At 42.5% G+C, this 24,663-nt stretch overlaps 1 protein-coding gene and 1 long non-coding RNA gene across 8 annotated transcripts in view; one reads left to right on the forward strand and one right to left on the reverse strand.

Annotated features, from left to right (window-relative positions):
* Window positions 1-24,663, reverse strand: part of EPB41L4B (erythrocyte membrane protein band 4.1 like 4B) — a 132,751-nt gene that overhangs the window by 91,059 nt on the left and 17,029 nt on the right. For all 6 annotated transcript variants that reach the window (XM_083407638.1, XM_083407636.1, XM_083407637.1 and 3 more), the window contains exon 2: window positions 2,624-2,728. In XM_083407638.1, coding sequence (XP_083263764.1) covers window positions 2,624-2,728 — 105 coding nt within the window. The remainder of the gene's footprint in view (window positions 1-2,623; window positions 2,729-24,663) is intronic.
* LOC310661679 lies at window positions 4,770-12,668 on the forward strand. Of its 2 annotated transcripts, XR_014504050.1 has the most exons (3): window positions 4,793-4,910; window positions 10,667-10,819; window positions 12,310-12,668. It is a non-coding gene; the product is annotated as an uncharacterized lncRNA (long non-coding RNA). The 2 variants fall into 2 exon arrangements; XR_014504049.1 differs by lacking the exon at window positions 10,667-10,819 and having other exon boundaries at window positions 4,770-4,910.

The raw sequence follows: 24,663 nt of genomic DNA on the forward strand, positions 1-24,663 counted from the left end.
TTCAATAAGCATTTGCACCATTTCCATGTGCTGCTTCCACACCAAGCATTTGTGTGGAATAACTGCACTTTTTAAATGTGGCATATCCCCTGGATTTCTGACTTTTTACACCACAGAAAAATCTAATGTTTTTTTTGAAAGTCCAGAAAAATAGCACCATCTCCACAGTCCTTAGCAGTGCTTGTCTGTTTTTCTTGAGAGATGTGACTTTGGCTTTGGCTTCAGTCTGGAGCTGAACCTTATATGCCACAACTGTTAAGAGATGGAGGAGGCTCAATTTCCTCTTTTGAAAAGAAAAATAACCTTACGACACATGTGGATATGATAAGTGAGAGGTACTGGACTGCTTAGGTGGGGAAAGGATTTACAGGTTTCTCGGTGCAACTACTGATCACCCTCACGTCCCACTCTAAACCAGGGTGGGGAAGCCTATGGCCCTCTCCATGCTCTTGGACTGGAACTTCCACAAAGCCTGGCCACTGGCTACCTTGGCTGGGACTTATGTGAGCTGCAGCCCAGCTGCACTCTGGAGGGCTTAGAGCTGGAAGAGGGGGTGTTCAGAAGTTGTATTGAGAAACATGTAAAGCCTTCCCCTCAAAAACAGGAGAACTGAAAGGGAAATCTACCTTGGAAAAACTTCAAAAATGGGGAGACCGTTCACTGTTTGCATACTTGGCTGCAGTCCAGAGCTGCTTTGGTGCTGAGTGCCTGCCCCAGCTTCCCTTCCCTATACTAGCCCAATCCCCTGTGCCTCCCCAACCTCTGGACCAAGCAGAGTGAGGTTGCCTGATGGAGAAAAGCTCCATCCACATTGGAGAGGAAGAGCCCAAATGTTTTTGGTTGGTTTTGTGTGTTTTTTAATCCCCATTCTCATTGTGCAACGAGCTCCTCTTCAAATCTTAACAGATAATCTCACCAAAAAAGGGAAAATAAATATAAATACTGTAAAACCAAAAAAATGAAATATAGGTGTGTTTGCATTTATTTATTTTAAAAACTGAACACACAGAACACAGCACTAAAATAGCATAACAACAGGGAAACAATGAATTGAAGCAGCCACTTCAAATGTGGGGGGGGGGGACGCAATGTCCACTTTTAACACACACGGCTCCTTTAGAGGTGGAGGCGCTTTACAAGATCTCCTTTAAGATAATGCATACATTAATTCACCCAGGGGCCGAGGAGCACAACTATTTGCCGTTATTCTTTCAAAGAACACTGTCACTTCGGTTACCAAAAAATAAGCCATGGATAATTCAGGCAACTTCTGGCTTTAGCAAATCTCTATTGTGCCATCTCTACCAGATGATACAAATTGAATCCCAAGTGTTTTGGTTTCTTCCTCTGTAGAGTTGAAGCCTGATAATTAAAAATGTTATTGCATCTCAAGTAAATGACTTCTCTATTCAGAAAGAAGCTAGTATGGTATTTTGGAAGTGACAGTTTCAGATATTCTCAGATTACCCTCTAAGCACCAATTCTTCTAAACTGCCAGGACAATTTCCATTTGATACCGAGGGCAATTCAGTCTGCTAAAGAAACAGAGCTATTCTGTACTCAAAGCTAGTTTGTATGTGGGTGCAATTTCTCAGCCTTGAAGCCACAAAGACCCCAAAAGAGACAGGCCAGGGAAGCTTTAGGGTCTGCCAAAGCCATTACACTGCAAGGATTTCAGTTCACCCCTCCTATTTTGCCACACCTTTCCTTGACACAAAAGTGGTTCAACGTGCAAGAAGTTTGTGACACAAACAAGTGTTCCAAGTGTTCCTACTCGGAAATGGTTCTGTGATGAAGAGAGCTGTACTTTGTTTATCTACTGAAGATGTAGATTTACCCCAAGTCACATACGACTTCCTGGCAGACTTTGAAAGTGACAGATTCAAGCAGATTTTGAAGTGCCTCTGGTTGTGAGTGAAAAACCATCCCACATAACATAGCTCAGATTAGTCCTCAACCTCATTTCTATACCTTTTCCTTTGTAACATGCCTACCAAAAATCTCAGATGAAAGGGGAGCACACATTGGTGGAAAGATCCCTGGAAACCACCACACCAAACCAATCATCATACAGTTAAAGGGAGAAAGAGAGTGAGCCTCAGAGCACGAATCAGTCTTGCATATCTGCAGGAAAACATGCAAGCTCTGCTCAGGTGGGAAGAGGTGCTAGCAGCATTCATCACTTCCCCCACTAGGTGGAGGGTCCTGGAGAGCAAATCTGCAATGACACACTTTCTTTCTCATTTGAATCCCAACTCTTGGGCTTCATTCTTGTACTACATATTTGGCTTCTTACATCCCACTGGAGGCAATATGCAAAACACAGCCAATAAAGAATACCTTTCTATAGCATCCCACACCCTCTCTCAGTAGAATGCAGCCAGGATGTAAAAATGCTTCTCATACCTCTAAATGCAAGATGGCCTAAGAGCCAGAGCCAAGGACTGAAGACACACTAGCTTCCACAGAGCAATTCTGAAACTTGTGCCAGTTTTCTGACCTAGTCGGGAAACAATGGTCCACCTGGCACACAACATTATATAAACAAGGTCTTCCTTATCAGAGCTTTTAGTATATGCTTCTAGACACCATAATTACCATAAAACAAAGCTCATTTACATACCAAAATCTGGGATGTATCCATGAACTGAAGCCCAAAGTAATCCGTTTCCACAAGATCCAAATGGTACACAATCTGGTCAAATAAATCCTGCCCTTTTGCGTGTTTCTACAAGAAAGGATTACATAAAAAGGAGGAAATATAGTTACATGCATGTTTCATACAAACAATATTTATTTACTGACATCTGACAACTTCAACACAATATTGCGCTTTCAGCTAACAGAAAGGTAGTAAAGAAAAAGTAGAACAGCATGACAAACTCAAGCTAATACAGAAAATTAAAGCAAGTGGAAGCAGCAACTGCCTGTTCAAATAGGCAGTAAAAGCAAACTGCTCTGAGTTAAAGATGCTTACAGTAGCAGTTCTTAAATGCCGGGGGTGGGGTGGGGGGGTTGCCTAAATGGTGGCAACAAGGTCTGGGCTTCCTTGAAGTAGGTATTCCAAAGGCAAGGAGCCACCAAAGAAAATGGCATCCTCTCTGCTCGCTCCTCACTATATCTCAGAAGGCAAGGGCACCCCTCAAAAAGTGCCAGGCGATACTTTCAGGAAGTGGACAGATCAAAAGAGCAGAAGGCAGCCCAAGAAATATTTGGGTCCTAAGCCATGAACGTTAAGGCCAACACAGGCAAAGTAAGATTTCTTTGTCCAGTCCCTGTTTGTGACCTAGCTGGAGTGTTCTGGACTAACTGCAATTTCTGGACTCTCTTCAAAGGCAGCCCCACATAAAGTGCATTATTGCAGCAATCCAGTCTCAAGGTTACTGGCCCTCCTGATAGGAGTGGAAAATCACAAAAAAATGGTGTCTCCAGTCCCCAGCCCAAGAACTTATCCTGAAGCATACCAGGTATAAAAGCTACTGAGGGATCCAGTATAATCCACAATATGTCTTCCTCCTGGTATAGATGATCCACCAGAGCAATTGAAATGGTTTCAACAGGCATCTCCATCACAAGTCAAGTCAGGCTCTGCCACTTACTTGAATGAAACCACTTTCCGGTCTGTCCCTGAACCATGTTTTTTAAACATTCAAAATAAATGTTACAGTGCATTAGATCCTCTTACTGAATTGGGATTTCTCCCCAGAAAGCAGTAAGTGAACAGGTCAAAACTCTCACGGGTCTTTTGCTGCCTTACTTGCCACCTGCAAACCCCTGCAAAGGCTTTCTTGCTTAACTTACTGGTGTGAAAAATATCCAAGTCTTCTCCAGGAAGGGATGTTAGAAAACCAGCATATCAAGAGCATGCTTTGTTGACATCTGGTTTCCTGCATCAAGCAATTTAAATTTTATTTATTTTAAATATGAAGGAATATTCAAACACTTGAGCCCTCTAACTGTGTTCTAAAGCAGTACAGCCCACATAAAGATTCTCCCTCTCTCTCTCTTGCACACTCACCATACACTCATACAAAAGCCAGGGCATCTGAACAGGATGGCACAAATGGCAATTATGAAAAAGAATATGAAGAACACATTTTTAAGGTTAATAAAAGGACCAATTAAGTCACCATGTTTCAAGCTAGTCCCTATAAACAGGTCAGCTATCAAAGAACACCAAGTTCAAAGAAAAAATATTCACCAGCACATTCCCAGGAACAAAGGGAGAGGTTCTTCATTTTCAATAAATTCTAAATATATATAATTAGTAAAAGGTAAAGGGACCGCTGACCATTAGGTCCAGTCGTGGCCGACTCTGGGGTAGCGGCACTCATCTCGCTTTACTTACAGCTTCTGGGTCATGTGGCCATCTTGACCAAGCCACTTCTGGCGATCCAGAGCAGTGCACGGAAACACCGTTTACCTTTCTGCCAGAGCGGAACCTATTTATCTACCATATTTTTCGTTCTACAGGACGCACCCAACCATAGGGCGCAGAGTGGACTGGGAGAGTGGATCTGAATCAGAGGGGCTGCTTCCCAACGCTACTAAGGCAGATTTTTGGCTCCCCCAGCAAATCTGTGATGAGCCAAACACAGCTGCCCCCATTACACCTGGTTCAGCTCTCCTGTTTCTCTGGTGCTGCCTGGACCCCCCTCTCCTGCCTAGTCTGTCTGTGGCAGCATCACTGCTGGGCCTTTGTGACATCAGCCCTGCTCACGCCAAAGGCTTCAGCACTTTCACAAAATACCTTCGTTCGTTGTAATAGAGTATTGTATGAGTTACTGCCCGGCTTCTGGCTTTTAACTTTTAAAAACCTTTCTTCATCTAGTTGGGCCACCATATACATTGCACTTTCGAATCAAATACTATTCATCGGAGCCAAACAACCTCCATGAGGAATTCACAAGGTAGGAAGTGATTTTGAGTTGCAACCCAAACATCTGGAAAGGAGGGTAGAGTTGAAGATAAATTTGGGGTTGGTTTTCTGAACCAGGGTGGATAAAAATTAATGATAGGACCCTCATACATACGGGGCTGTCTCTCCTGGTATGCCCCACAGAGGACCTTAAGGTCCATAAATAACAACACTTTGGAGGCCCCGGGTTGCAAGGTGGTTAGATTGGTCTCAACTAGGGCCAGGGCTTTTTTGGCCGTGGCCCCGACTTGGTGGAACGCTCTGTCCCAAGAGACCAGGGGCCCTGCGGGACTTGACATCTTTCTGCAGGGCCTGCAAGATGGAGCTGTTCCGCCTGGCCTTTGCTTTGGACTCAGTCTGACCCTTATGTTTCCCTCCCGTTATGGTTGATTTATGGGCTACTATTAAAATGAGGCTGCATTTTAAATTGTGTTTTAACCCGTATTTTTATAAACTGGTTTGTTTGTTTCCCCCCCCCCATTATGTTTTATTGTAATTTTATTGGTTTTAGCCGCCCTGATGAGGGTGGGGTATAAATATATTATTATTATTATTATTATTATTATTATTATTATTATTATTTTGTAATCTGATTTTTAAAAAATTTAAATCAGATTTTTTAAAATAAAATGCTTTGGGAGGAAAAATCTTTCTAAAGATAGTTTTCTATTTACTGTAAATTTCGGCATATAAGGCGAGTTTTTAACCCCGAAAAAAGAGGTTAAAAAGTCGGGGGTCGCCTTTTACGCCGGATATCCGCCCCCGCCCCCCCTGCTGCAGCTGCGGCAGCTCCAAAGCAGCCGCAGCAGCGGCGGGCTCCACTCCGCACCGGGAGAGAGCAGCCTTTGGAAGCAGCAACAGGGGCTGCGGGCTGCGCTTCGCTCCGGGCAGCCTTCTCCCGGCGCGGAGCAGCCCAGTGTATTAGGCAACTGGGCTTATAAGACGAAACCCCAAACTGCAGCTGCCAATTTGGGGGGGGGGGTCATCTAATACACTGGAATCTACGGTAAGTTACATTATAGTCCAAAGGCTACTCATCAGGAAATAAGGATTTGATTTTAATTACGTAGCATGAGGTTTAATATGCAGTGGTTTTTTTGATAAATGAATTCCATTAATCCATTCACAATGTCATCCTCTTCCAGAGGCTTCTGTTTTTCTAACAAGATATTATCACAGATGGTTGTTTTTGCAGCTCTCAAAAGTGTGAATTTGTGTCTGCAAAGATAACATGCCTTTTCTTCACAGGAAAAATGTTATAAAATAAACATACAGAGTTGAGGAGAAAACCTTAATCCCATTGTTCCTTTGCAAATTTATATACACAGAACCAAGCCCTTGCCTCTGAAAGGCTAAGTTCCAAGAGGTTCAGTGAATAGATTGTTTGGAGGAATTGATCTGCCCAAGTAGCTAAGTGTGAAGCAGTGAAAATGAAAGTGCAGCCTTGTGAGCAGAATTTTCCACAAGTCTGTGGATCTTTCTGCAATAATTGTGCAAGTCACTTGCATATCTGTGCACCTCAGACCTGAGGCAAGTGCTGAAGGCTCTTCAGGGCTGGCAGCCTCTTCCCAATCCCACGGGGTCCCAACAACTGCACTCACACCCAACTGTACAGAATAGGCCCCTGAATGCAGAAGCAAATCCAAAGGGGCGGGGGGGGGCGGGGTGTGGAAATAAGAACTGGGATCTGTAAGTCCTTGAAGTGCTTGCAGGTCAACGAAGAAGAGTTCACTGCTCCCAGGCCCTTCTTCCCAGGGCTGGCCTGACATCCTCCAAACAAGAAAGCCTCTACCGGGAACTTCAGTCCTGCAGCAGGAATCCCCGAAGTTCTCCGCTCCAGTCCTTGGTTCCCCTTTTCCAGCTTTCCACCAGCCTGTTTCTCCTCGGCCTCCTCTTTCTGCAAGCCTCTTCCAGACTAGGCCTCCCAACTTTATCTTTCCTCCCCCCCCCCCTTCCAAAAGTACATCAGAAAAGTTGTCCTAATATAAACAGTTAACTTATGAAACCTCACAATCATTTCATAATTATTTGTCTATGTATTTCTTTTCCCCCAAATATTTATTGAATTTTATAACAATTAATGATACCAATCTCATTCATCATGTAATTTTCAATTATTCTCCCTCCCCTCCTCTGGACTTCCCTCAACTCCCCCTCTGCTGAGTTATTTAGTTTTATATATCGTATCCTGCTTTTCCTACACAAAAATAAAATCCCTTATCATTTCTTTAAAATATCTGTTACTCAAATGAACTTGTGAAAGTTTATTCAAATCCTGGCAGTGAATCCAGTCCTTTCTGCAAATAAACTGTAAATGGTTTCCAGACTCTTTTGAAGTCTTTTGTCCTTCCCTCGTAGCTGTTAGCTTAGCCAATTCTACATAGTTCATTAGCTTTTCTTGCCATTGTTCCTTTGATGGTATTTCTTCCATCTTCCAATATTGTGCAATCAAGATTCTGCTGTTGTAGAATACATAAATAATGTCCATTTTTCTTTTGATAGCGCTTGATTTGAGATACCTAACAAAAAGGCTTCAGGGTGTTTGACAAAATTCATTTTAAACGGGTTTTTTTCCAATTCATTGTATATCATTTCCCAATATTTTTAATCTATTTGCATAATAATAATAATTTATTATTTATACCCTGCCTATCTGGCTGAGTTTCCCCAGCCACTCTGGTTGGCATTCCCACCACATGTGATAAAATGTTCCTTCCTTTTCCTTACATCTCCAACATCTGTTATTTTCTTTCCTAAACATCTTTGCCATTTTCACTGGTATGATATACCATCTATACATCATTTTCATGTAATTCTCTCTTAATAGTATGCAATCTGTGAATTTTATATCAACTTTCCATAATTTTTCCCAACTTTCAAATTGGATGTTGTGTCCCACATCCTGAACCCATTTAATCATAACTGATTTTACCTCTTCATCTTTGGTTTCGCACTGTAATAAAATACTATATGCTTTTTTAAACAATTTAACATTCTCTTCCACTATTTCTTAATTGTGGAGATTGTATAACTAAACCCCTTTTTATTGTCTTCCTTTAAAAAATTCATTTAATTGCCTATGGTGTAACCAACTTTGTAGACAGTCTTTCAGCTCATCATACTCTTTTAGTTTGAGTTTACCTTCTTCTACTGTTAACAACTCTCTATATGTCAACCAGCTTACTTTTTTGGTTGACTTAAGTGAAAATGCTTCAGTGGGTGACAGCCTCCATGCTGTTTTCCGCTCTAACAGATCTTTATATTTTTCCCACACTCTTATTAATGGCTTTCTTATTATATGGTTTGAAAAGCCTTTATGTATTTCCCCTTTCCCATACCATAAATATGAGTATCTAAACTACTCTGAAAATTTATTATTTAAAAAATGAAACCTTATACCAGCAAGAATGAGTCTTTTTGTAGAAAATAATAATAAGTGATTAAAATCAAGTCTTACTGACTAGTTATTTAAATCAAATACACCCTGTTTCCACTGGCAGGGTAGTTCTTCCAACATTTGCAAATCGAAGCACTGGCATAGCCCCACCCACCTGTGCCTGGGGGGCTGGAGGTGCGCTTGCATGTGCTGTGCCATGGGGTAGAAGTGGGCAGGGTGTGCCGCCACCTCAGTGAATGGGAAGGGAGAATGCCCTTGTCTGGTCCTCTCACCGTTGGGCTAGGCAGGGCTGCCCAAGGTAAGTCTGAGGTCTAGTTTTGGACCAGGCAGTTTGCTCTGGGGAGCCGGGTTGGGGGGGGTGGCTGTGCACAGAGGGCGCCTGGAGGGGCCGCACAAAGTTTTCCCAAAAGCAACATGATCAGGAAGGTTCTCTGACGCGTTACATTTCCATGGGAAATTGTTCGTTGAATGTGTTTGTCTAGTAACAGTGAGGAAGAGTGAGTGACCTGCAGACTGAGTCCCTGAGGGCATCTGTCTCCTGGGCTCTGCCTGCCTTCTCTCCCCTCTTTTCCTGAGGCTCTTTGTGGCAAGAAGGCAGGGGCACTGGGGTAGCACCCCCTGCTTGTGCCATGGAGGCAGGGGGTCCCAAGTGGGCAAGGGACACCCGGCAGGGATGCAGCAGTTTGGGCACCCTGCAGCCCCAGTGCTGTCCTGGGTGCCCCCCTCCCCACCCTCCCTCCCTATGCTACTAAATCAAAGAAAAAATAAAATTACCACCACCACATGAAATAAAACCAGAGATAGAAGGATCATGAATTCATATGTTTGCCGCTTGCTGCCTTTTGATTTATTTATTTTACTTAAAAGGGGTGTATGGGGTGGGGGGAAGGGTAGTACCGATGGTGGGGGACATTTTGTGCTCTTTCTGGAGTAGTCTGTCCACCTTTGGGCTCTACTCTGCACTCAGTTCTCACGTGTGATTCCTAGAAGCTGTCAGCATATGACAGCGGCCACATCGCAGGAAATGACTTTGACTTGTCGGCTGACCAGGTGAGGGTAGCTGATGGGTCTCAAACCCTCTCCTGCATGCAGAGACAGGTTCTGGTGGATTGAGCAGCAGTGCCTTACAATCCCACCAACATAAGGAGGAAGTAGACCTCAGCTAGTTGGACTGGAGTTTAAAAACCAGCAGTGGACCACCTTCAAAGAACTATCCCTAATGTTAGCAGACACAGACCTAAAGAGGACCAGATCTTAAGCCATTGAGAATCTTTCAGTTCACCCACAGAGTCCTTCTTCCACACTGATTTCCAAGTAGCAAGTGGTCAGGAGTGGGGAATGTATCACATTGCAGTGGGTTGGAATAGATGACCCTTTTGGTCTCTTTCCAATTTTCTGATTCAAAGTTAATCCTATTTATATATGAACATATATATAAACAGAGAGGCATGAAAATTCATATTCATATTTTCAAATACCTCCCCCCCCCCCAAAAAAAAACCAATGTCAGTTGCTTCATTTAGAGTTATGAAATCTTTTTCGATTTGCATGTTTAATGAGTAACCACAACCTGGACTAGAGAACCCTGTTGAGCCTGTTATTCCACATAAAGCACAGATGACTGTAATGAATTTGCAATTTTAAAAGTGTAAGATTACTGCCTGATAAAGTTCAGAGTATGACTCACACTGTTGACTGACTTGGAGGACAAAAGGCATGTTTTCCAACATTATGTTGAGGGTTAACTTGGTTTTACAAAGCCTTGAGACGTTACAGAACTTGAACACCAGTAGCTTTGTGCATCTAACTCTTACTAAGTTATGTAAGAGAATGATTTTCTTAGATGAGTAATAAATTCTGAAGTATCTAAAAATCAGCTGGAGAGGAACTCACGCTTCTAGATTTCCCCTAAAACTAAGTGCATGATGGTGGGAAGAAAATATACCCCTTGTGCTTCTTGTAACTCTGCAAGAATTTTGTGGCTGTCGAGCCGTGCCCTCTGGGCCCTTCTCATTACTTACATGGTATTTGCTAATTTCTGTGGCATGCACAGATTTTCTCAAGTTTAATTAAAGTGTGCAGAGTAACGTGAACATATAATTCCAGATGTGGCTCCCAAGGACAACACATCCTACTGAACAAAATGCAATTTGGCATATTCAAAATACGTTGAAGCCCCCATGCATACTTTTAATTCCACAGGAGAATGAACACATAACTTCAGTTTTCAGCATGGCATTTCAACACCCCAAACCAAGAAGGTTTGTAATGAATATTCCACGCTTGTTACTGTTAACTAGGTACTTCTTGTTGTACAAGTTATAACTGGTACAAGGCTGCTTTTTTTCTAGGACGCTGAACTCTGCAGAGCTTGTGTTTCCTGTAAACAAGAGGAGTGAATCTCAATACCTGAGCCAGGCTGCCTTGCACTCAGGGAGTCCGCTTTCCCTCTGTTCTGCAGTCAGCCATGCAACCAGATCCAGCCACTTTACACATTCGGAAAGGTGATATAATTGTTGCATTTAGGATTGGTTTACAGGACTTACACTGGGCCTTTTCTGTCCATTTACTAACTAACTTTTTGGCCGCCTGCATTACATTGGCAGCAGTCATAGGAAGGAAACTTTTATTGGTAATTGGGGGGGGGGCTTTTCTGGGGGCCACTCTATTCTCTTCACAGCATTCTGTTGGCTCAAAGTTAACTGTGCTGAGGAGAGCCCAGGAACATGCCTTCATCCTATACAACCCCCACCCCCAAGAAATAAATGTTATATGCAAAGAAAGAATAGCATTTCACTTCAGAGCAGATAATTCAACTGTCAGTCTGTGAGTATTTAGAAAAGGATGCTGTGATCAACCCCCAGCATGGGTTTCTAAAAAAGAAGTAATGCCAGCAATATCATTTCTTTTTTTGATGGAATTACAAACTTGTTGGATCAGGGGATTGCTGTGGACATAGTGTATCTTGATTTCAGCAAGGCTTCTGACAAAGTCCCCCATGATATTCTCGCGAGGAAGCTGGTAAAATGTGGGTTGAATGAGGCAACAGGTGGATTTGTAGCAGGTTGACTGGAAAAAAGTGACCAGTGGGCTGCCTCAGGGCTCTGTCCTGGGCCCGTTGTCTTTATAAATGACTTGGATGAAGGAATTGAGGGGATGCTCATCCAATTTGCAGGTGACACCAAACTGGGAGGGGGAGCTAATTCAGTAGAAGACAGAATCAGAATTCAAAATGACCTTAGCAGATTGGAGAACTGGGCGCAAGCTAACAAAGTGAATTTCAATAGGGACAAATGCCAGGTTCTGCACTTAGGCAGGAAGAACCAGGTGCACAAATGGAGGATGGGGAACACCTGGCTTACTAGCAGTACATGTGGAAAGGATCCGGGGGTCTTGGTGCACCACAAGCTTAACATGAAAGTGTCCTTCCACCCAAGAAGGGGAACCTTCAGCCTCAACTTAATCTTTATTATTATGGACTTGAGGAGGTGGGTGATGAATTGGCAACTTATCACTGGCACTGGGGTGCTTCAGAAAAAGCCTTCATTAGAGGGTGTAAAGATATCAGAACTATTCACATGTGGTGGGAATGTTATAAAACGCAACCATTCTGGAAGACTGTTGTTAGTGACATAAGCTTGATTACAAACCACAACATTACTTACACCCCAACCTTGGTTCTGCTAACAGTGTTTAAGGTGATAGTGTTAATTTGACATACAAAGCACTAAGCACCTTCCTTTACATCGCCACTAGAATAGCTCAAAATAGGAAGTCCCCGGGGAGAGTCAGCTGGCACCTTCATTATCCACCTTTAGGAGCCAGGCCAAAACATTCCTCTTTAGGCCTTTGGCTGATTAACATCCTAGACTCTTTCAAATGTGTTAGTGTTAGTACATGCTATTAGGAAATGTGCATGTTTGGAATAAGAAATTGTAGCGTATATCAAAAGTTTAAGTTTGCTTTCTGCTAATTTACTTTATCTTTATTAAAGCCAATCAACTCTGCTACACAAACTTGTCGCAACAACAACAGAATTGACAAAAGTTAAAAATAGGTCTCAGGAAGGATGGATAAATGGATTCTGAATGGACAGCTGAATACCTGCAGTATATACCATCTGTTTCCTAGGCCAACTTGGAAGAGGACTGATGCCTGAGAATGAGGTACAAGGGACAGCTGCTTCACACAGCATGCAAAGTCATGTGTGCTTTGCCCCCGCATGTCTACATATAGCAAGGAGCCACAGCTTATCCCAGTCCTCTGTTCATTGCGCCTGTAAGGCGCACATAGCAAAACATGTTTGTTGCAAACTGCCTTTGGAGACAATAGTAAAAACACTACCAGTCTAAATTATAGCATCATGGTACACTGTAATCAGAACTTAAGAATCCCTTAGCTGGGTCAGAAACAAAGTCTATTTTGTCCAGGATTCTGTGTCTAACACTGGCCCCTGGAAGATCGCGAGCAGGGCATTGTTCTGGCTCCCACTTGAAGACACAGTACTCTTGGCTCCCTTTTCGCCAAATGCAATGGCTAAACAAAGATCAGGTTACAAGGTGTGCAAGTCAGCAGTTATATCAGTCCTAATGTTCATGGTTGGCATAACTAAGACATTGTCCCAACGCTTCGATTGCCCTGCAGCTCCCCTTTTGAAGAGCCCACTGGGGCAAGCAAACAGGCTTTCTGGAGAGTAGGCTGGAACGGCTTGTGCTGGCACAGCTAGCACCACATCCTTGGATATGGAGACAGAGTCTCACAGTTAATTCACTGTCTGTTCCGGCCTCAGCTGCCAATCCGGAGGCAATGGGAAACAGGGCTGAAGTCAAACCAGGGGGCTCCTCCTCAGCTCTTGGGATGTCCAATTGTACTGGGGATGAGACCTCCATTTGACAACCAACCTGGTCCCTCCCCAGTGTCAAGATCAGCACCTCCCAAGCCAATGGGCCCCTTCCCAGGATCCAATTCCACAGTCCTGTCCTGTTCCTTCTCCTCTTCTGACCAGCTCTGCCAAGAAGTCTCCATGTGGCTCATGAGACTGAACCTGGGACCTTTTACATGCACACGGTGTGCTTCTCTACTGAGTCGGAGCCTCAATGTACGCTGCAGTAACAGCAAGCCCTGCACTCCACCCATGACTAGGGCTGGATGGCATCTGGCCTTCAACATCACACTATAACACCCGCTAAACATTGCAGTAAACCAATATATCACGACGTCTGAAATATGGATGGAGCTGCCTCCCCGCTGGGCCCACCTCCTCCGTTGCAACACGCTTACGTTGTCAGGCGGGGCCAGCTCTGGGAGGAATTGGGCTTGGCTCTCTCTACCCCTTGGTCCCCCATGGCGGTGCCTCGTCCCCGCTCACCAGAGCCTGCCATGACCCAAACTCTTCACGTGTGGCTGAAGAGAGACAGTGGTCAGTATTGACCTGGCATATACCATCCACTGCCTTGACAGTCCAAGCTGTAAGGTGAAGTTCATGACTGAAAAGCTGTTTCTCAGAGGGTTGCCATGAGTGCTGTATCCCAGAGCATGCTGCCGCTGGGCCAAGGTGCTCCCTTGAGCCCCAAAGAAAGAGACACGCTCACTGGGGAAATGGTGAGGTTCATTCCGTGGTGGCGCTCTGCCCAGCATTGGTAGAGGGCGAGGGCAAACTCTGTGCCCAGGTTCTGTGGTTCATGGTTGTGCTCGCAGCCTCTGATGTTTGAGGAACCAAGCGACAGAAGGAGGGCAGTTCTGGAAAATGGCAGCATGACACAGGTTGGGGGGGGGACTGCCGACTTCCTGTTTTACCGCGGATCAAAGCGGGTGCGCACCTGAGCTACTCGGAGACGGAGCAGTCACTGAAGGTGGTCTTTTTGGGGCTACGCAAGGGCTACGCAACCCCGGGAAAGCTCAAGAGGGGATCTTGAGCCTCGAGAAACAGCAGTGGCATCAGAAAAAGAAATCTCTATCCCCTTTCGTATTTTACTATGAAAGGGTGGGGGTTCCTTAGACGCAAAAGAACCACCACTTCCCCCCAGTGAAAAGCCTCAGACCCGGAGTGATCTCAACAGCAGTAAAATTTCCTCAGGGAGGCTTCCCTGGTGCCTTCACTACATATCTTTAGGTGCTGGGCTAAAACTTTAACTATATGTGGCCTTTTGAAAGGGGGCAGAATGTTTTTAATGTACCTCCCCCCTCTTTATTTTAATGTATCTATCTGGCAGAATCCATCTGTCTGGTTGGTTGTGAGTCACTCTAGGTTACCCTTGGCAAAATAAAATGACTAACAAATTAAAATAATAATAATAATCTGGCCAATGGATGATATGGAAACTAGAAACGACATCCAAAGGCAGCCCTATTTAGGGAAGCTTTTAATGTTTGATGCATTACTGTATTTTAATGTCTTGGAAGCCGCCCAGAGTGGCTGGGGAAACCCAACTAGATGGGCAGGGTATAAATAAATTATTGTTGTTGTTGTTGTTGAAAAATACTCACCATAAATGTCAATGGTCTCAACTCACCAGTGAAACAACAAAGAGTCGAACTACTGCTCAAATGGGAAAACCTAAAATAATACGCCTACAGGAAACGCACTGTAAGAAGCAAATGGATAGAATTCATTGTCTCAAAGGCTTTGATGTCCAAATCTCATCTCCTAGCACATCAAAAGCAAGAGGTGTAGCGGTGCTGATTTCCAGCAGTCTGATTTTTACCCTCAAGGGAACTTTGACGGACAAGAGAGGCCACTCTGTCAAAGGCCCAAGGAAAGGCATCACACCAGCTATAGCCTCACTTTGCTCTCCGAACAAAGGACAGTTACAATTTCTCTGACTCAGTCTGCAAGAACTATCTGGATTCCAGGAAGGAATGGAGCTATTAGGAGGGGAATTAAATCTTGTATGAGATTCCCAACTGGACAGAACCGGTCCCACTGTAACCAAGTCACGTAAAACACCCTCAGCATTGGAAGACATGGAGAAAGCTCCAGCCAACTACTAAAGACTTTTCATTTTTTCAAGTTGTTACTCATCATACTCCTATTTTAATTTTGTCATGATTTCAACATCAGACTTTCAAATAATTGTTGAATCAAAGATTGGTTGTCGCACTGTTTCTGACCACGCTCCAGTGGGGGCCACCTTACATCTCCAAGAAAAACCCAAGTCATCATCTTGCTGGAGATTTCCTGCAATTCTCCTACCGAATAAGCTGGCAACAGACCACCTCTTTTCAGAAATAAATAACTACTTGGATACTAACACCACAGAGAGAATGCCTCTTGCAACAGTCTGGGAAGCTATGAAGGCATCATCAGGGAACCTGCATTAGTGAAGCGACAGCAATCAAAAGAAAGGCTGCCAAAGAATCAGATCACCTCCTGCTGGAAATAAGGCAGCTTGAACTAAAGCACATAAGAGGTGGCAGGAAGAAGACTTTAAGGATCTTGAATGCTAGGAGAGCAGAAGTCAGCCTTGGAAACATAAAAAAATCTCTACAAATTTGCTTTTCCTCAACCAAAAATATTATGAACATGGTGATAAGAAGTCTAAGATGCTTGCTAACCGTATTCAGAAAAGAATGAACATTAAGAGAGTAAACCAGCTAAGGGATAAGGCAGGTACCCTTAAATATGATGATAACAGTAAGTATATTATGTTTAGAGATTTTTATGCTTCCCTTTATGCTGATCCTATCACCTCCTTCCCAACAGTTACAGAATACAGTAGTACCTTGGTTCTCAAACTTAATCCGTTCCAGAAGTCCATTCCAAAACCAAAGCATTCTAAAACCAAGGCGTGCTTTCCCATAGAAAGTAATGCAAAATGGATTAATCCGTTCCAGACTTTAAAAACAACCCCTAAAACAGCAATTTAACATGAATTTTACTATCTAACGAGACCATTGATCCATAAAATGAAAGCAATAAACAATGTACTGCAGTCAAACAATCAATCAGCAACTGAACTGGGTTCCACACAGTCACAAAAACAAAACAAAAAAGGCACAAAAAGAAAAACGCAAAATAAATAGCAAAAATAGACGGACCTCAGCGTAACACTCAAAACAGAACTGTGGCACTCAAATCGGAAGCGTGGCACTCAAATCGGAAGTGTAACACTTAAAACGGAGCACATTCGGCTTCCAAAAAAAGGTTTGCAAACCGGAACACTTCTGGGTTTGCAGTGTTTGGGTTCTAAGTTGTTTGAGTACAAAGCCGTTTGAGAACCGAGGTACCACTGTATTTGGAAAGAATTGCATTACCTAAAGTAAATGACACCCACGGGGACTATTTAAACCAGCCTATAGATGAGGGAGCCACAGTAATAAAAAAACTGAAGGGGTATAAAGTTAAGACAGTTACACTGCAAACTTCTATAAGTGGTTCAGTGAGATTCTGATCCCAAGATTAACCTCTCTGTTTAATGATATTCTTTCAGGTGGTCAAGTACCAACCTCCTGGAAACACTCTAAAATAATAGTTATATAGGGTTGCCATATTTCGTATTTTTGGCAAAGTTTTGGGGCATTATTTATTTATTTATTTATTTATTTATTTATTTTGCCAAAGTTGTTGAGTTTTTTCCTCCCTGGACGTTTCAGCGTTTTCCACCCGGATGCTGCTTCCAGGGGCCAAATCCTGGCTATGTCCAGGAAATTCAGGACATATGCCAGCCCTAGATTATACCTAAGCCAGGGAAAAATCAAGATGCTAAAATCTTTACTGCAGGCCTCAACACGTTTATTTCTTCTTAGATCACGCTGGGTCCATACCCCAGAGACAGATCTGTGACCCAATTTTCCGTCTACGAAATGTTATCCATCCAAGCAAAAGCAAAAATTTACCACTAGCAGTCATATCAATAGATGCATATAAATCCTCTGATTGAGTCAACTGGCAATTCCTAGAAGGGTTGTTGCCAAAAATGAATATGGGGCTATATTTTATGAATTCTGTCATGAGACTATACAAAAACTCATACGCTCAGGTTAGGGTAACTGGTATAGACTCTGAAGCCTTCTCCACTGCAAGAGGGGTGGGGCAGGGATGCCCTCTGTCACCCCTCTTGTTTGCCCTCTCAGTTGAACCACTGGACCTCTCCATTAGAAACAATTTGGAGATAAAAGGAGTAGAAATTAAAAAATAAGTGCATAAAATAAGGCTTTTTGCAGATGATATAGCAAAAATAATGTTTTCTAACCCAAAAGATGCAATGCCTGTATTAATGAAAGAACTGGGCAATTATGGCGAAGTGGCTGGATTAAAAATCAACAAATCCAAATCAGAACTAATGTATATAGGCATTCCTTCACCATTCAAAATCAGACAGGTTTTAAAACCTGCCACAAGGTAATAAAATATTTGGGAGTGCAGATAACTAAAAATCAGCTCTAAGGAAAGCAAACTTCACATCAGTATTCCTACAGGTACGAGAAAGTCTTGAATATTGGAAAGATCTACGTTTATCATGGTTGGGAAGCACAGCTGCAGTAAAGATGGCTATCCTGCTGAAAAATTCATTTTTCTTTCAAGTGCTGCCGATTATGATTATACCTAAACAATTTAAAATTTGGCAGTGCTCAATAAACAAGTTTATTCAAGATGGGGGGGAAAGCACGACTAGGCTCCAGACTTATATATGGAAGGGTCCAAAATGGTGGGCTCAGAATCCCACATCTTCAAACTTATTACAACGCCTTCCAACCAAAGCATTTTATGTCACTGAACCACGGGCAAAAACGTAAACAATGTATAAATATAGACATTTCAGATCCAGTATATAGAGCCTATCCCTTTCTACCCTCCTCACTCACTAAAACCCATACGGTTGCGTACCCTGTCCTCTGCACCACATGTGTGGAAAGCAACATTTAAAAAACTGGCTCCCCCACTATCTCCCCTTATCCCTCTTTGCTTTCACCCATCTTTTAAAGAAGCAGGGCAATACTTAGATTGGAATGGTTGGGAACAGGTGGGCCTTTACAGATTAAAAGATTTTTATGCAAACAGTATCCCACTATGAAAGGAACAATTCATAGCTGCCATACGAAACCTTAAATGGTCATGGTACCATTTCAACCGGCTGTGAAGATTCCTGTTAAACCCAGACATTTCCACTCAAGCAAACAGGAAACTAACAGCAATGGAGCACATCTTTTTTAACTTCTCTCCACTTATAGCTTCCTCAATTTGTTGTTGTTGTTGTTTAGTCGTTCAGTCGTGTCCGACTCTTCGTGACCCCATGGACCAGAGCACGCCAGGCACTCCTGTCTTCCACTGCCACCCGCAGTTTGGTCAGATTAACTAACAGATTAAATAACACTGGAATTTGGCAATATTGTTCACAAAAATGCCATGAGAAATGGACCTAGATGTGCAAAAAATGGTCTAGTTTCTGCAAAAATAAGGGAAGCCTCATTAAAAAATTCTGCATAGTGGCATTATACACCGGTGAGGCTGTCCCAAATTTGTAAGGAAGTCAATCCCAATTGTTGGAGGGGATGCGCAGTCAAAGGTACATATTTCCGTATGTGGTGGTATTGTGACATCATCATCAAACCCTTCAGGAATGCTGTCTTCAAAGAAATAAGCTGAATATACAAGAAAACAACGGAAATGTCCCCTGCACTAGCACTACTTGGGCTTAGGATCCTGCCTGCTCCTGATTATCCTAAAGATGACCTCTTAGCCTTTCTATTGTCAGCTGCTCATATGGAGACAGCCAGATGTTGAAAAACTGGTGTTGTTATAACAAGAGTACAGTCAATAGCACTAGCTGAGAAACTAACATGCCAGGTGAGAGCAGCAAAGGGCAAACACAATCCATATTCCTCTTATATGGCAAATGTTTACTGAATCCACCCAGCACTCATGGGAAAATGTGGCATGATCTCTTAGAGTAATCAAATGAAACTTTAACACATGGCATAACAGAAGTCTGTAATTTCCTCAGGACAAGTTATTTGTTGTTTACTGTTGTAACAACTGTTTTCTCGAACTTTATCTTCTGTACCATGAAAATAAATAAAAACTGTATTTTTAGCAGCAGCAGCAGCAACAGGAGCAATAGTCTCCCACTGAGGAGAGCAGGGATCCGCACATGCAGTCCTCTCCATCACCTGGAGTCTTCCCACTTCGGAGTTTCGCTCTACTTACTTGTCCCAAAGTTTTGTTAGCTTATAATACAGAAAGGCTACAAGAGTTCAGGTAATTAGAACAGGCCCATGCGTTGGGGTGGGGGCCATAACCTGCCATTTATGCCGGATTGACTCTCTTTTACAAAAATAGGCACAGCAGTACAAAGAATTTAGTGAATTGCCTCTTTTGTACGCAACTGTCATCAGCTGCATTTCCAACATCAACGTAATCCTTTCATGTGTTAATGCTTAACATTCCATCTGGTTAAAACCAAATATCACTAAGGTAATATCAGTTTAGCCCAGTCTTTGACTACTGTTTTTGTGCCAAGATTACATGGTTTAACCTCTCAGCCAGCAGGCCCCAAATTGAACACTTTGTTCACATGGTTATAAAGGAGCCCTGAGTATTATTATGCAATTTCTTAACACTTGTTAAACCTTTTTCTTGTAGCAGCAATGAAAAGCAAATATTTTGTGTGACAACGAAGTAGGTTTTGAAGGAAATGAGCTTATTAAAAATACACCTTGCCTTAAATTCATGTAGTCATTCTGACATGGAGAAATGCTGATATGAACAGACTTTAGTACTGTAAATAAATAAAGAGGTTGTGCAATTGCTAATCTAGCTTGCAACAGCCCAAACATGCTAAAATGCAGCCGGCTGGGCCACAAGCTGGATGCATAGCTAAGCAACCATGTCATCTATTCACCACACGCCAAACTGCGCTGTGGGGGCTCACCAAACAGCTTGGAACCCGAGAACGAATCACAAGCAAGGCAATTTTGGGAGACAGGCTCTGCATCCAACTGGGCGGCTGTGTGATGCTTCTGGCATTCATGAGCAGGTCAAGAACTGAATCGGATCTAAGGGCCAGCTAGGAATGCAGCAGAAATATTCTGATGCAGATCACCTCCGGCTTCTTTGGGGAGATGATGATCCGCGTCTTCTGAAGCCAAACTGTCAGTCCACAGAGGCAGGTTGCTGAAGCCAAAACAAGAGTTTGCCTCTTCCTAAAATAAGTTTTGATGTGTTTGTTACATGGATTTCTGGGAATGATATTGCTAATGCAGGGATTAAATTATTTGGGCTGCAAGCAGCAACTCAAAGCAAGGAGTCTCCAGCACTGACAGCGGAAGCTTGGATGCGACATCATTCATCTCCAAGGCTGCCCAAGAACCATTCTGCCAGGTGTGGGCAGGGCCCCTTCTGTCACAACCGCCTTATCAAAGAAGTCAGGAAGTTGAACTAATTACATTAAGAGATATAAAATTGATGAAAGGCAGAGTTTTAGCTATCTTCAAAATAAGGGCTTACTAAAGGCTCTTTTTTTGCAAGTGCTGTGTGGAAGTATCAGAATTTACTTCTTGAGCTAAATGCTTTCACAAAAACATTTACAGCTTTCATATCACTGCATGTTAGCCTGGAGAACAAATCCCACATTTAAATCTGCCACCTGAAGTGATCTCCATAACACTTTCCCAACTGTCAAGCTGTTATTAGCCAACAGCATATATCCTGTTCTTCCAATTCCCGAACCTGTTTCTCTTACCCATCCTTGCATGGGAACATTTTGTTCCTCCACTGAAACTAGCTTATACATCAATGCAAACAAAGATGTGATAAATTCACAAACCAACTGTGTGAGCTCCCAAAAATGCAAAATGGCAGATTTCACAGCAAGCAAGCAGGTATCTCACACTGCTTTCAGTCAAATCACTGAATTGACTTGTCCCAGCTTGGAAAACTCACATTGGACTAATCTGGAATACCTTCTACTACATGTGTGAAGAAGATTGCAAAGAAGAAAAGAAAAGAAAAGAAAAGAAAAGAAAAGAAAAGAAAAGAAAAGAAAAGAAAAGGCCATTATAATTCTAAATAAACTTTTGGTTGGTTTTGTTCTCAACCAAAGGGTGTATATATCCTTACAACATACCAACATGCCCCCCACTCCCCATATAATGCAGATTCTGGTTCCACTTGCTTCCAGTCCGGATAATGGCCTTTATATCTCCTATTTATATTTATGAGTCAACGGTCCTGACAAAACACCTCAATCCTGTTGTACTCCTATTTTTTGTTGAAATGCCTGAACTCTCTGATCAGTTCTGAGTATTTTCCCCAGTAACTCCCTTTATTTGCCTCTGGGAAGTACTGGACACTTGTTACGACCCAAAATTGTGCATTTTTACTCCGCAGTTCCACTCTGTTCAGTGGACTTGTTTTCAAATCAGGCTGCGATCCTACACCTCATGGGTGGCTAACGTTTTATGGTCCGAGGGCTGCAGTCGCCCTTATTAGCTGCTGCATGCCAGTAGTGGCTGTGGGCGAAAGTGGCAGTGACCACCTCACACTCTCTCATGCACACACACACACACACACACAGTCCCCTCTCCTCAGCCAACCTCTGCAGATCAGAACAGGGGCGCATTGCCCCATCTCCACTCTTCAAATGATCCAAGTGAGGGGTGAGGAAGGGGCAATTGGCATCCCAATCAGGGCTCTGAGCTTTATCGCCCCAGGGCTGCGGTGTGTGAACTTTATTTTTGTTTCTGCCACTGCCACCAAAATTGGGGTGGGGGTGTCTGGAAGGCCAGAAAAAAATGCTGGCATGTGTGGATCAGGACCCCAAACTGGAGGCTCGCCACTCCTGCTATACCTACCTAAGTGGGCAAGATCACTCCCTGAAATCTTAGTATAACTGCAGGTATAGATGCCTTGTCGCTAAGCAGACTTACATAATTCTACTGTATAAATAGGAATGTGGACAAGGTCCACATTCATAAGAAAAGGAACACTTAAAAACAATAGGTGACATGTCCCTCACAAACAAATGCAGCATTTTTAAATGATGCCAAAATCAAAATGAGGAATTTGGAAGGTATGTGGTAATCTTCAGGCAGTTGTTCTAGTTATTTTTTAAGAGAAACCCTTTTAATATTTGCTTCAAGGCAGATGTATCTTGTTACAACAACTTAAAGGTCTTGGCTGCAACATCTCACAACCAGATGGTCCTCCTCTGATCACTGAAGATTAGAAGATTTAGGAGAGAAGTAAGTATGTCACCCTTTATACAACTAATTCAGAAAAAGAATTTGTCTGAAAATAACTTCAGAAAGCATTTTTAAGTCAAAATAAATCTTCCTAATCTTTATGAGAGAAATCAAGACAGCCTGTACAGACTCAGACATAGGAGATAAGGATTCAAATTAAGTTCAGGCATCAACTCTAGCAAATCATTGTATTACAGCCGCCGTTTCTTATCATTAAAACTATGCTGCCATTTAAAAAGTTTGCAAGGACGAGTAAGGAAAAGCCACTGTGCAGTCTGGACAGCAACTTCTGGACAGGGTGAGCTATAAATTGAAACGTATTCCAATTATATTTACAAATGCACATATTCAGAAGGAATGACATTGGTGCAACAACAACCACCTAAAGCAAGTTCTTTGGCCCTCAAGCAGAATGCAGAGTTGAAGGTCTAGATTCCAGTTCTAAGAGTGCCCAAAAAACATGCAGCTAAATGCACCAGAAAGAAAAAGTCAGTCCTGACATATATATATTGACATATATATATTGGCTTCCTTATTTTTCCCCCTGAAGATCTCTGAATGCCTAAACGATGGTCAACAATTGGCCACAAACCATGTTTTGACCTTCCTAGTCATGACTTCTAGTGTTATGTCGTGACCTTATATAGGTGGATAAAAATAAATGATTTTTAAAATATATATATATATTTCAAAAATCTTTTTTTATTATTGAAATCAGATTTTTTTAAAAATAAAATGCTTTTGGAGGAAAAATCTTTCTAAAGATAGTTTTCCATTTCGGTTACATTATAGTCCAAAGGCTATTCATCACGAAATAAGGATTTGTTTCTAATTACGTAGCATGAGGCTTTACATGCGGTGTTTAAATTTTTTGGTAAACGAATTCCATTAATCCATTCACAATGTCTTGCTCTTCCAGAGGCTTCTGTAAGATTATTTGGGGCAGTTTTTCTAATGAGAAGATATTATTACAGATGCTTGTTTTTGCAGCTCTCAAAAGTGTGAATTTGTCTCTGCAGAGATAACATGCCTTTTCTTCACAGGAAAAATATTATAAAACATACAGTATGGGTTTTTTGGGGGGGGAGGGTTGGTAGGGAAAATACTCATGTACTTAAAAAACCCCCACAAAATTCATTGCTGTTAAATATTTTGGTTACATTCAAAGCTACTATCTCCACTTCACTGCTCAACATACAAATCAGTGTTATATCATAATAACCTCTGACAGCAAAATGCAGAGTATAGAATGAAAGAATCTTTATTTATCTTGGCACAAACACAGAACATAAGCGCAAGGACTGGATAAACAGATAGCCAAGGTTATGTACGGTATATGCCACAAGTCATTTTTCAAGTGACATAATGGTGAAGAAACCCAATCAATTATTTTTTGGGGGGGGCAGTGTATTTCATTATTTTATTTTAATTATTTCTATGTGAATTTATATCTATGGCTGCAGGCAGAAATGCTTCTCAATCCCAGTTTCTGGAAATGCAGGAGAACAGAGCATTCTTGCACTTGGGTTTTGCGCACTGGCTTCCAACAGGCACCCAACTGGCGAGTGTCATGGCAAGATGCTCGACTAGATGGGCTACCGGCCTGATCCTTATGCTCTTATGTGATTCTAAGCTGTCATAAGCTGCCTTGAGTGATGCACAGCCACTAAAAGGGTATGACAGAAATGTATATATAAATAAGTAAAAAACAAACAAACACTGCATATGACTGGAGGAGTTGGAGAAAGCTGGTAACAGTATTTGCAATCTGCAGCTCAGAGCCCAGTGGCCACACACCCTTTCTTGCTGCAATGCCTCAAAATTAGGCAAAAGACATATCACCGCCAGCAGCATCACCTATGTGGTAACTGCTTGCCTCCCAAACACCAGCAATTGTGCCAGCGAGGGGTGGCAAACTCAGGGATCAAAAACATCGCAATAAGCAGAGTGGACCACAAATAATTTGCTCAAGTTCACAGGACTAAAAAGTAGAAACTTTATACAGTGGTACCTCGGGTTAAGAACTTAATTCGTTCCAGAGGTCCACTCTTAACCTGAAATTCTTCTTAACCTGAAACACCACTTTAGCTAATGGGGCCTCCTCCTGCCGCCGCGACGCCGGAGCACAATTTCTGTTCTCATCCTGAAGCAAAGTTCTTAACCTGAA

Source organism: Podarcis tiliguerta (genome assembly GCF_965153285.1).
Source record: "Podarcis tiliguerta genome assembly, chromosome: 13".
NCBI classification, from domain to species: Eukaryota; Metazoa; Chordata; class Lepidosauria; order Squamata; family Lacertidae; genus Podarcis; species Podarcis tiliguerta.